Below are 12,436 nucleotides of genomic sequence, written 5' to 3'. Positions count from 1 at the left end.
GTTTTTGCTTATGTAACTATGTATTTTTTTTCCAGCAGAGTATTGAGTATTGTATATTGTATTGCTTTTACAATGTGTTGAAGAACTAAACTTAAGGGAATTTCATACTTAGTGCACCTATGTCTTAGCATACACTAAAACAAGGTTTTAAGTGTTACCGAAATACTAATTCTGTACAATTTCGTAATTCCCTCTGTGAATTGGTATGTATAATAATGAAGAACACTCTCCAACTGCCTTTACCACAGAAGTCTAAATAAGTTTGGTCATTGTCTAGTCAAGGTTAATGTCCTTGACATGCACGTACAGCTTCAAATGTCTGTGTTGCTTGTCTTTGGATTTGTAATCAAAATGTTGCTAATTCCACCTTTCTGTTTTGAGCTTGTAAGCGTAATTCGCTTCCTACAGCATTTGACATACAAGTGTTTGTGAAAATGTATTTGGTTATCACTGAAGTAAGTAACATATATTGGATTAACTAAAAATTAGATTGATGCTTGCAGAGGACAGGAACTTGCACAGTGTTTTGGCATAAAGTATAGCTTTTAGTGGACTGCCTTCCTTCAAGAGAAATGTGGAGAAATAACTTAGAGCCAAGTGAACAGTCAAAGTCTTTTTTCCTTCTCATATGGCTCTGCTTAGCTCTAATGTTTAATCTGACTGAGCAGTTTCAGTGGTAGTTACAAACTCCATTCAGTATTTTTTGGCTAAGAGGGGTGTGTGCTTTGAATGTCACGGAACAATGAATCTTGCTAGTCAGAGAGTAGGATGTGAAACCAAGTTACGTGTGGTGGCAAGGAAGCAGATTCACTTTTCTTGGCTGTTTTGGGGCAAGGCTGAGAGAGGATGACTTTGGATTTTAAATATTTGTATTTGTAGGTATCCACCAGAAGCGCCAGAGCTTCAAATCCGGAAGATGGCAGACTTGTGCTTTTTGGTGCAACACTATGAACTTGCATATAGCTGCTACCATACAGCAAAGAAGGACTTCTTAAATGATCAGGCAATGCTTTATGCAGCTGGAGCACTGGTTGGTACTGCACATAACATGAGCATTCTGTGAACTTTTTCTAATAATCTCTAATATTTGTCCGAAGGTAACAAAATGCAATCTCTCTCCTCTACCTCCACATTTGTAAGGGTCTCCCCAAATCTGCTGCCTATCTTTAGGAAACTCTAAGGTGTTGTAAAATCTGTTTTCTGCTGTTATATGAAAGGAATAAAGGTAAAAACTGGAGAGTTAATTCATAAAATATGGAAAGGAGAAAGCCTAGAATGCAACCTCCAGAAAAATTGATCTTTAGACTGATAACTCAAAGCCAGATGTAAAATAACTTTATAGTATCTCTTTTAGACTTAGGCAAAATACTTATTTGCCAGAAATTCAAGACTCTGTCATTATAAATATGGTATTGTACCTGTTTCCAGGTGACTTAAAACTTGAAGGCTATACTTTGAATATGTCACTACTGAATTTCACTCTAAACACATACTAATTCATAATTTCCTCATAAGAATGAAGGTATCTATAAAGTAATTTGCATCAAGATAAATGGGAGTGCCAGGGGAAATTAGTAATTTAATCAATTTTTAGAAGGTACATATTGTAAACTTTAGTCTGGTTAACTTGCTAAAATTCTAAACTCTGCTTCATAGAACCATGGAAGCATTATTGCACATCTTTCCATCTTGATTAAAACTTTTACTTAAATGTCTATTTTTACAGTTCAGAAAGTTGCTCTGCATTTGGATAATATGAATAAGAAGAATAATACTGAGAAATCTTAATTTCCAAATGAATGGAAGCAGTCTTAAATACAAATTTGTCTTAGTGTTTACTTTCTGCAGAAAATCTTTGCTAAAATATTTTCAATCCATGAGAAAAGAAGTAAAATTTCAGACTGCATATTTACTAGAGTTTCCTTGGAAGTTGATAATGTAATTTAATTTAAGCAAAACTCAAAAAACAGACCTTGTCTTAAAATACATGGTAGTGCTACTTTGCAGGAACATTCTTCCTGATAATAGGAAGTTCTTTTGGATTTGTAAAACTGCAGTGAATTTATGGTTCTGCACAGTGTTGGGGGTACTGTCAACTGCAAACACTTCTGTGTGTAACTCTGGCTAATTATAAGCAGAGCCATATATAGGCTGTTGTATTAACTTTTATCAGTTACAGTGTATGGGATACTTTTATATGCCAGTAACTGATTAGATGGAGATCTTGAATCTAATAGCTATTGAAACATATTTCTCAGTTTTTTGAGGTTTATGATTTGTTGGAAAACCTAAATTGACTCCACTGAATTTCTCTTGTAGGAAATGGCAGCAGTATCAGCTTTTCTTCAGCCTGGAGCTCCTAGGCCATATCCTGCTCATTATATGGAGACAGCAATTCAGACTTATCGAGATATCTGCAAGTATGTTTTGCACTTTTTACTGATATTTATACAGTGAAAGTTGAAAGATCTGGTGGCTTAACTTTCTTGCCTAGCACAGTAATAGTGCCAGATCATGACAGAATGATGGTAAAATTTTAAGGAGTAAGTTTAACATATCTAGGGTAGCATGAAAGGAGATCTGGGCTCTTCTTAACAGAGTGCTTATTGAACTTGTGTATTGAATTCACATGGTAGATTTTTAGGTAGTGGGGTGGCTGCAAGGAAGGTTTCTGTGAGAAGACAGCAGGAGCTACCTGTGGCAGAATCAGTTTTCATGCATCTCCAGAATGAACCTGCTGCTGCCCAAGCTGGCAGTGCTGCTGTTACCTCTCTAATAACACATTTAAGAAAGGGTAAAAATAGCTGTGCAGCAGCTGTGAGAAAAGAGTGAGAAAACGAGAGAAATAGCCCTGCTGATACCAAGGTCAGGAGAAGGTGGGACTTCCCTGTAGCCTGTGGTGAAGACCATGCTGAAACAGATTTTCCCTTGCAGCCCATGGAGGTGCATACGCAAGCAGGGATCTACCCTCTAGCCTGTTCCAATGCCAGAGCATTCAGGTGGATGTACCGTGAAGGTGGCTGTAGTCTGTACAGAGTCTATGCCACAGCAGGTTGCTGTCAGGAGCTGTGACCTGTGGGGAAACTACACTGAAACAGTTCCTGAAGGACTGTATACTGCAAAAAAGGATACATGCTGGAGCAATTCTTGAAGAACTGCATCTGTGGGAGGGACCCCACACTGGAACAGGGAAGGAGGATGTGCAGGAAGAAAGAGCAGAGGAGAAATGTTATGAAGTGACCACAGCCCTTTTTCCGTATTCCCTTGCCCTGCTTGTGGCGAGGAGGAGGTAGAAGAATTTGGGGTGAACTTGAGCTTGGGAAGTAGGATTTGTTAGGAGAAGGTGTTTTATTTATGCTTTTATTTATCACTGTGCTATTCACTTATTAATTTTCAATAAATTAATTTAGTCTTCCCCAAAACAAGTCTGTTTTGCCCATGACTAAATGGTGAGTAATCTCTGGGTCCCTTTCTCGGCACATGAGGTTTTCAATCTGATCTTCCCCTGTGTTGCTGAGCAGGGGTAATGACAGAGCAGCTTGGTGGTACACAGGTACAACTTGCCAGTACAACTTGATTCTATCTGTTGGACTTGTTTATCAGATCATTTTATTTGGTACTCTTACAAATACAATACTGTTCTAAGAAATGCTCTCCAGCTTTGACTTTCATAAAGCTCCTGTTATAGTTGGATTGGACACTTAATGTGTCAATCTGTATGTGGTTGTTTTGTGGGGAGTGAACTTTCAGATACTTTACTTTAAGAAGAATAAGCAACAGAACCTCAGTCTGATGCTGTGTGTAGAAAATTAGTAAGATTTGAGTTCTCTGAGGTTTACTTTGATAAATATTTATTAATACATGCATGTTTTTACTTTAGGAACATGGTTCTGGCTGAACGCTGTGTACTGCTTAGTGCTGAAATCTTAAAAAGTCAAAGCAAATATTCAGAGGCAGCTGCTCTTCTGATTCGTTTGACCAGTGAGGTAAAAATTAGTAGCTTTTTCTGTTTCTGCCCTCTCACTATTTGTTTTCTTACCCAAACACTTCTAGGTTACCTTCTGATTCTTGTCCTACAATATTTTCTAGCCAAAGGTAGCAAATGAACAGGTATAGAGCATGAAGTGAAGAAAACTGTGTACACACTGTAAGTGAAGGAACTAGTACAGTTATTCTTTTTCTAGTCAAATGACTTGCTTGACTTCCTTAACCATACTAAATATGTTATCTTTGGCTTTGTAACTAATTTTCTTTGACATCTACTTAGCTCTTGGATGGTGTAGCTTACAAACTCATGTGTTAAAAGTATTAGCATGGCTTACCAGAGCCGTAATGGATGCTATCCCATATATAATACATATATTATTAATCAGAAGTTCTCTATAGTTTAAGCAACTAAGGCATTACTGTAGCTCAGCTGGTATGAATCATTAGAACCTTACTCTGTAAGTGAAACCATACACTTCTGTGATATTAATTGGTGGAAATGAAGCATGGAATCAGCTTCTAACCCAGGAATTATATTGCTTGAAAAGGAATGAAGAAACATGTAATTCCAGTAATAGTGTAGGGTCTCCTTTAAAGCTTGGAGGGAAGTCTATCTGGTAGTTCTGGCTTCATGGGCAGCTGCACCAAATGTGATGCTTCTGAGACCTTCCTTGGACCGCTTAAGCACGGAATAAATCTGTTTAGTTCTGTAATTTTCTTTCTCAAGTGTCTCTGTAGCTTCATTCTTTTCCTTTCAACTTAAGCTTGCTACCAATGTTTACAAGAGCAGCCTAAGATATTTAAAGCAAGGAATTTAAATACTATTAGTTCTGCACGGTCATTTGACAGCTTAAAATTGCACCTACTATGCCTGTAGAGCATTTTGGTAGTTGCAAGGAAAATCTTCACAGGATACTATATTGGTGTCTCAGAGTATATTTGTAGTCAAGATAAATACTTGAGCACTACTGATAGCATGGAGTTCAGCTGTGGTAAAATCAAGTAGATTCTGTTCTGATTGGTTAAAGTAATATAGCTGTATCTTGGCAGAAGACGAGAGAGATATAATAGTAAGGAATTGTACATAAAGAAATCAATATGTTCGAAAGGTTCAAGTGATAAAAATTTACCAAGTTTCATTGCTCCCTGTATTTTTCAGTCATCCTGGTAGTGGTCTTGTTTTTTAGTTCTAGCCTTAATATCTGCAGGGGGAGGGAGGGGAAAAGGTGGGAGAGTGCTTCAGAGATAATGGTGTTTTAAACTGTAGTCTGAGTAATTGAAAAAGCAGAAAATACTTCTTTTGTTACTCATACTGAAACAGGTTCATATATGCTTCACTAGAAGTAAGACTATGATCCTATTGAATGCTATTGAAAAATACTTTTAGTCTTATTTTTATGTGCTCACATATGTATATAATATTTGCATATAAAGGCTCTTCAACTTCACAGAACTCTTACCACTTACTGTCCCTTTTAGCATTAAAACAAGACCGCTGTTACCTTTATGGTTTTATTCAACTCGGGCTAATTATTCTTTTTTCATTTTAAACAGGATTCAGATCTTCGCAGTGCACTCCTATTGGAGCAGGCAGCCCATTGTTTTATAAACATGAAAAGTCCCATGGTTAGAAAGTTTGCATTTCATATGATATTGGCTGGCCACAGATTTAGTAAAGCAGGGCAGGTGAGTATTATCTTTGCACATGGAAAGTATGCCTGGTATTAGATGCTTTGAAAAATATGTTAAGTATGTCATTAGTCTGGAAAAAGATGCTTGGCTTCTGACACTTCTGTGTTAGTCTGCAGTATTCTGTTCTGTAATCTTCTGAAAATGATTTCTGGATTGATCGCCCTAGCCTTTTACTTCTGTTTTTGAAGTAATGCTGAAGATCACCGACTTGAAACTTAAGTGATGTGTGTTTTCATGTCTGGGTCTCATTTTATACACAGTAATTTTGCTTTTTTGGGCAAAGGAATATTTTTACTCTTGAGGTAAGAGTGAATTGCAGGAGATAATTATTTGTTAAACTCAGCTTATTGGAAAAATAGCAAAATTTAGATATTTGTTTTTCCTGGTGACTTAAATACATGTTCTTTATTGGAGGTGCAGGTGCATGAACAGTTATTACACAACAAACCAAAACATCTCTTTGGCTGTTAGACTTAAGTGGCAGTTAAAGCAGTACAGATGAGATTGTTTTTACTCCCATTCACATTCCTTTGCAGGCAGCTCTAATGGTGATAGATGAACTTTTTTGGATAGAATTTTTGTGCTTTGTTTCTGCATTCGTTGTGGGATATATTCTGTAAAGACAGCTTGTGCTTGATTCCTGCTGAGGTTGGTATTGCAAGACAATAATACAGGAGAACCAAGGTATCAAATTCTATTTGGAACAAAAGCCCTGTGGTCTTGGCTGGGGATTTTCTCCCACCCTACCCAACCCTAGCCCTGACCCTGTTCAGTCTCACTGTCCTGGTAAAGACTAAAAAAAGTATTTTTGCATTGTTGGCTTCTGTGATGTGAGGAATAGTAGGAGTACTTCACCTCCACCTTGGTTTTCTTCATGCTGTGGTTTTCCTGTCTGTTGTTATGACAGAACAATACTGACAGGAAGCTATTGATCAGTTTTTCATGTATTCATTCTTTTATATCCTGTTCCTTTGTTCTGGAAAGTGTAATGGATTTTGTAAAGTTTTGACTTTGTGTAACAGCTGTCTTTGCTGTTTGTGTCTAATATTTGTAGGGATTCTGCTTTCCAAGAAGTACTTTTTCAGTGTTACAGGAAATGTAGCTATGTTATTTTATTTTTCCTTTGAGGTGCAAAAATATAAAATGCAGCTGAAGGGAAATCAGCCAGGCAGACCATAATACCATATTTTAAATTGTCACTAGTACATGCTGATGTTAAGGATTTACTGCCTGTACTCTGCTGTCATCACCATACCAATGTGAACGTATTTGCCCATTAGTGCTGTAAGTAAGGGAATGCTGTTGCCATTTTTTAAAAGCTGAAACTTAACTGTACAGTGAATGTCTATACAGCTGTTCAATACCTAGACTTGGGATTGAATGCCTGGATCCTGATATATGTACAGGAAAGGAACTAGGTAGCTGACTGGGATCAGGCCATCTATCTCTCAGTGGCTAATATGATTGGTAATTTTTCTTGTATGTAGGGCTGTTTTTTGTTGGTTTTCTTGGCATGGATTTTTGTCCCAGATACGTATACTGAACAACAGTTGACTGAAAGTTCAGTTTGGGTGGAATTAAATTTATTAAATCTAGATTATGTCCTGAGGCTTGGCAGTAGAGCTCTGTAGACTTAAGCAGTCAGTTGTAAAGGAACTTCAAATACTGTTTTAAAAGTAATCTTTTCTTATTTGCTTTTCTAACTTACTGCCTGGTACTATAGTCTTTGAAAATATGAACTTAATCTGGAGGCTAGGCTCTGTTCTGTAGCAACAAGCACTTCTGTGCTTAGATTAGTATTGACCAGATTCTATGAGGCACAGTTCTGAGATATTACAGTTTTTAGTTTATGTAGTGGCAGGGATGTGGTAAAAAGTACTTTTCTGACTTACTGTTCAGTCTTTGTAATGTTATAATTGCAGTCAGCGGATTACAGGATAATTTGACAAATTGCTTTTTTTTCTTGCAGAAGAAACATGCCTTACGTTGCTACTGTCAAGCCATGCAGGTTTACAAAGGGAAGGGCTGGTCTCTTGCAGAAGACCACATTAATTTCACCATCGGTCGTCAGTCCTTTACACTTCGTCAGCTGGACAATGCTGTGTCTGCCTTCAGGCATATTTTGATCAATGACAGTAAACAGCCTCCAGCTCAGCAAGGAGCTTTTTTAAGAGAATATCTTTATGTCTATAAGGTAAATTACTTCCTTGTCTATGTTTCTTGAGTAATAAGTAATTTTATTACCACCAATTTTCTATTAAATCATTAAATGATTTTCTTTTTTATCTGCATTGGTCCAGGGTTTTTTTTTTTTTTTTTTAATCTAGTTGAGGTGTTCAATTTTTTACTTCAGGCTTCAAAAAACCCGCACATGCTGCATTACATGTGTAGTACTTTCACAGATGGGTATAAGTATGGGTTATCATCACAGTAATGTATGTGTTTTTATTACAATAAAGTCTTCTTTTTGAGGGTCATAGCTGAATTGTAGTTGTGATAAGTTTAATTTTTTTTAGAGGAAATGGATCTGTTCTGTTTTGATCAATTTATGATTTTGAGAGTTTTGGCAATACATGTTTAATAAAGACTGGGTAGCTGTGTCATCATTCATATAGTGAATTTCATTCTTTAATAAGGATAGAATTTGATGAATCAAGTGACTCATTGAGTTGTGTTTAAGTTCATAGGTGATTCTGGGGGTGTTTAGTGCTGATATTGCCACACAATATGCAGCCATGTAGATACTGTCTTTTAAAGCTTATGAACAGAATTTCTGTGGTGTTTAAGTTATGGCAGACCTTACTCAAAGGATGGTGTTTGAATCCACAGCTCAGCTTGGTGAGAGTCTTGTTTAATGGCGGTGGGATAGTAAATGTAATTTATCAAATTCTGAGTTAGACAGTAGAGATTTGCGTTAAATAAAGCTTGTAATAGCAATGCAACCACGGTAGTGATTAGATTTCAGGATTAAAATAATTCTCCTTTTCCCATAAGGATTTCACAAACTTCAAACTCCTATTAAAGAAAAAAAAAAATCTGTCAAACAGTTAATTGAAGTTATTTATTCCATTTTAAAAGTATTCCCTGTTCAAACATTGAGTGTTTTTAACTTGGCTTATAATTCAACCACTGATAACATACATGACACTGTTTTCTTGTTCCTTTACTCCAGAATGCAACCCAGGCGTCACCTGATGGTCCCTTGCCACAGCTTCCTTTACCGTATATTAATAGCTCAGCAACTCGTGTTTTCTTTGGCCATGATCGGCGACCAGCAGAAGGTTAGAAAATTTTAAGTAAACAGTTTCAAGTACATTTTTTTAGGAACCAAAATACATGCAGGAATTGGTGCCATATAAAAGAAGTCTGTCATTATGTAAAACTAAAGTGAATGGGTAACTTAAAAATATTTCAAAAGAAGAGCTGGAGCCTAATATCTACTGGCTGGATGTTTTCAGACTTTCTGTGTAGATATGAAATCTGTGTATGTAGTTGTGTGGACTGTCACTGTTTTTCACACCTGGAAAGCTTCAATGCAACTCTGTAATGAACTTCATGAAAGGGATTATTATTTGTTGTAGCAAATGCTGGACGCTAGTGGTGATGCTACAAATTAGCTTTACCGTTAACTTCCTCTAGGATTAAATATTTGAAATAATGATTTCTGAGGGTAAAGAAAGCTGAGTGGTAATTCTTATATAATCCAAGGCTGTACTGTGGGGTTGTAGTCCGTTATAAAGTAAAAGTGATCTGTAGACTGAGTATATTAGGTAGCATGCTAAAATCTTGGAATGTTGCAGTATCCAAATTGAACTATGTTCAAATTATTCTCAGTGTTGTCTTCCATGTGTGTATTTCAAAATGTCCTGCAATTCACTTTTTAAAATCAATTGTAGCATAAGTATTACAGTGACCTAGAATTGAAAATATTTTAAGAATAGTTATTTGCCAAACTGCCAGTGCAACTCTCTGATGCAGCTGTTTCACATCGCTGTTCTTGCCTTTAAGATGGCCTTTTTCTTCCCAGGTGAAAAGCAGGCAGCTACGCACGTAAGCCTGGATCAGGAGTATGACTCAGAATCATCACAGCAGTGGAAGAAGCTCGAGGAACAAGTTGTGTCTGTGATAAATAAAGGAACCATACCTTCAAATTTTCAGCCAACACAGTTCTGTTTAAATCGCTACTCGGATAACTCCAAATTTCCACTTGCTGTGATAGAAGGTAAAGTTAAGATTTTTGCACTACAGAAATAAACTGAGTTAGATAAATTTGTATTAATATTTCCTGTCTTATTAGAGATTTGAACCAACATTTTTGTGCAAATTGTTTGTATATGAATACTTTGAGATAGCTTTCAGACTGGGATGAGGAAAGCCTGTTGTCATTATTTTCTTGTACGTTTTTGATAGAACCAATAACTGTAGAAGTGTCCTTCCGAAACCCTCTGAAAGTTCCGCTTCTTTTGACTGACCTTTCATTGCTGTGGAAGTTTCAACCTAAAGATTTCAGTGTAAAGTGTGATGGAGAAACAAAAGAGCAGGTAAGAAAAGCTTCATCCTTTTCCAACCCAGACAACTGCAGGTGTGGAGTATATATTGAGTATTCAAAATTCTGTAGTATGAAAACATTTAAACATAAACATTAAACATGAAGGTTTAAGTGTAAACTAAAAAAAAACGTAAGAAAAATAGTAGCTACTGAAATAATTTTTATATTATCTAGATTTTCCTATATCTGTAGGGTACAAAGCAGCCAAGTTAGCCACAAATTCTAATGTGTATTCTAAAGCTGAATGCAAAACAAAATACTTCCAAGATTTCATTGTATGTGTACTACGTCTATTTTGAGTCACACTAGCCTTGACCTGCAAATATGAGTGTCAGTAGGTAGATTATCAAATATACCCTTTTCTTATTTGAGCCACTGTACATAGTGAAATGTGTGTTCTGAAGAACGGTGCTTGTATAACAGAAACATCATAGTAGCTTGATTAAAAGAGAAATGAACATTTATTGTATTAAAAATTAGTGTTTTGAATACTTTAGATGAGCTGTTGTGCTACTGTTTGACTTAGTACTTCAACTAATGCTGCCAAATGCTCTGATGGACTTTATCACATCCAGATTTTAGAGGTTTTAATAGTTTCTAATACTGAATAGTACAGTAAGTTCCTAAATAATTTGTTTTTATGGCCAAAACATTGAAAGGTGATCTCTTAAGTATTTACCAGAAACCAAAACATCTCTAAAGGTGATCTCTTAAGTATTTACCAGAGTTATAAACATGATTCCACATAGTTTAAGACTCAAGGCTTACCATACACTTTCTCTTCTGTTCTGATCTGAACTGCTACTTTAATGGTGTGATAAATACTTCCGTGAATATCTGTGAAACAGACTGGGAATAGTTCCAGTTTATAGCGCTAAATCTTAAATTTCTCTTAAATGTTTACTGAGCTCTCAAGCTGCTTTTTTAATTTGTAAATGCTGAGAAGCTGAGCATGCAGCACTGCTTTTCTGAACTGTGTGGAAATTTGTATGATTTTTTCTCTTGAGCAGTTTAAGAACGGTATTGGAAATATTATTTATGGCACATTCTCTGCCTAGGAGTAATGATATCTAAAGAACTGTTTCTTCTTTTCAGGGTACGTGTGATGAAGATATGGTAGGAACTGAAGCAATAGCAGAATTTTTAATTAATAGCGAGGAGACAAAAGTGGTAAGTACTATACTTTGTTTTAAAGTTTTTTTCAAGGTTGAACTTAGTGTGCATTGCAGGCTTGTTGTGATCTGAACTTAACACTAAACTTATGGCAGCACAACCACATAAACTGACAGAACACATGACTGAATCAGAAATTCCAGTACCTCATATATCTTACCACTTTGTATAAATGTGACAGCACCAGAGACAGTGGGCACAAGAGGCTACTCCTGAACATCAGGAAACATTTATAACACTTAATTATTTTGTAAATGTGATGGTGCTTGAGCTGCCTAGAGAGATTGTGGAGTATCCATCTTTGGAGATGTTCACAGCCCTTTGGATGGTGTCTTGGCAGCTGGCTCTAGATGGCCCTGATTGAGGAGGCAATTTGGGCATGATGACCTCCAGAAGTCCATTCCATCTTCAATCATTCTGTGATTCTGCCCCTGTTAATCACGTAAAAGTTAACTTTAAGGAATTTTTTCTAAAGTAATGAGCATTTCTCAGCTGTGAACTGGTTTGGTAAATTCTGTGTATATGAAATTTTCAATCTAGTAAATTATAGATAATTTACTGTTGCAGTTATAGCTGACGCAGCTATAAAGTAAATGTAGCCGTGAGTGTGTTTAGCAATTGGACATTTAACTGTAATAATACTTCTTTCTAGTAGCAACAACAACAAAAATTTAACGTATCTCCACAGGCAAGACTAAAGCTCTTTCCCCATCAAACAGGGGAGCTACATATTCTGGGAGTCGTTTATAATCTTGGCAGTGTTCAAGGTGCTGTGTCATTAGATGGAATAGATCCTTCTATTGGATTACAGACAGGTAAGTGTATTATTACCTTAAATTGTGTGTTTCTGGAAGGGAGGAGACATGGCTTCTGCAGAGTAGAACTAAATTCTAGTGTCTAGTGTTTGACTGCCATGATGCAAGGTATCATGGTATCCATCAGGTCAGGATGTAGAAATAAGAAGTAAGAGAAACAACTAAATGGGAAAAGAACAAATTGGCTCTTGTAGAAATCCCACAAGGAAGGATGCCAGAT

General features: G+C 36.5%; 1 protein-coding gene across 4 annotated transcripts in view; it reads left to right on the top strand.

Annotated features, from left to right (window-relative positions):
* The window catches only part of TRAPPC8 (trafficking protein particle complex subunit 8), a 51,376-nt gene that overhangs the window by 17,235 nt on the left and 21,705 nt on the right, over positions 1–12,436 (top strand). For all 4 annotated transcript variants that reach the window (XM_012572060.5, XM_012572061.5, XM_012572059.5 and 1 more), the window contains 10 exons: positions 880–1,030; positions 2,320–2,420; positions 3,881–3,986; positions 5,542–5,673; positions 7,649–7,873; positions 8,852–8,960; positions 9,707–9,901; positions 10,090–10,220; positions 11,324–11,398; positions 12,090–12,216. In XM_012572060.5, coding sequence (XP_012427514.3) covers positions 880–1,030; positions 2,320–2,420; positions 3,881–3,986; positions 5,542–5,673; positions 7,649–7,873; positions 8,852–8,960; positions 9,707–9,901; positions 10,090–10,220; positions 11,324–11,398; positions 12,090–12,216 — 1,352 coding nt within the window. The remainder of the gene's footprint in view (positions 1–879; positions 1,031–2,319; positions 2,421–3,880; positions 3,987–5,541; positions 5,674–7,648; positions 7,874–8,851; positions 8,961–9,706; positions 9,902–10,089; positions 10,221–11,323; positions 11,399–12,089; positions 12,217–12,436) is intronic.

This window comes from Taeniopygia guttata, chromosome 2 (genome assembly GCF_048771995.1).
Source record: "Taeniopygia guttata chromosome 2, bTaeGut7.mat, whole genome shotgun sequence".
Taxonomy (NCBI): domain Eukaryota; kingdom Metazoa; phylum Chordata; class Aves; order Passeriformes; family Estrildidae; genus Taeniopygia; species Taeniopygia guttata.
This window is presented reverse-complemented; position numbering and strand designations above follow the sequence as displayed.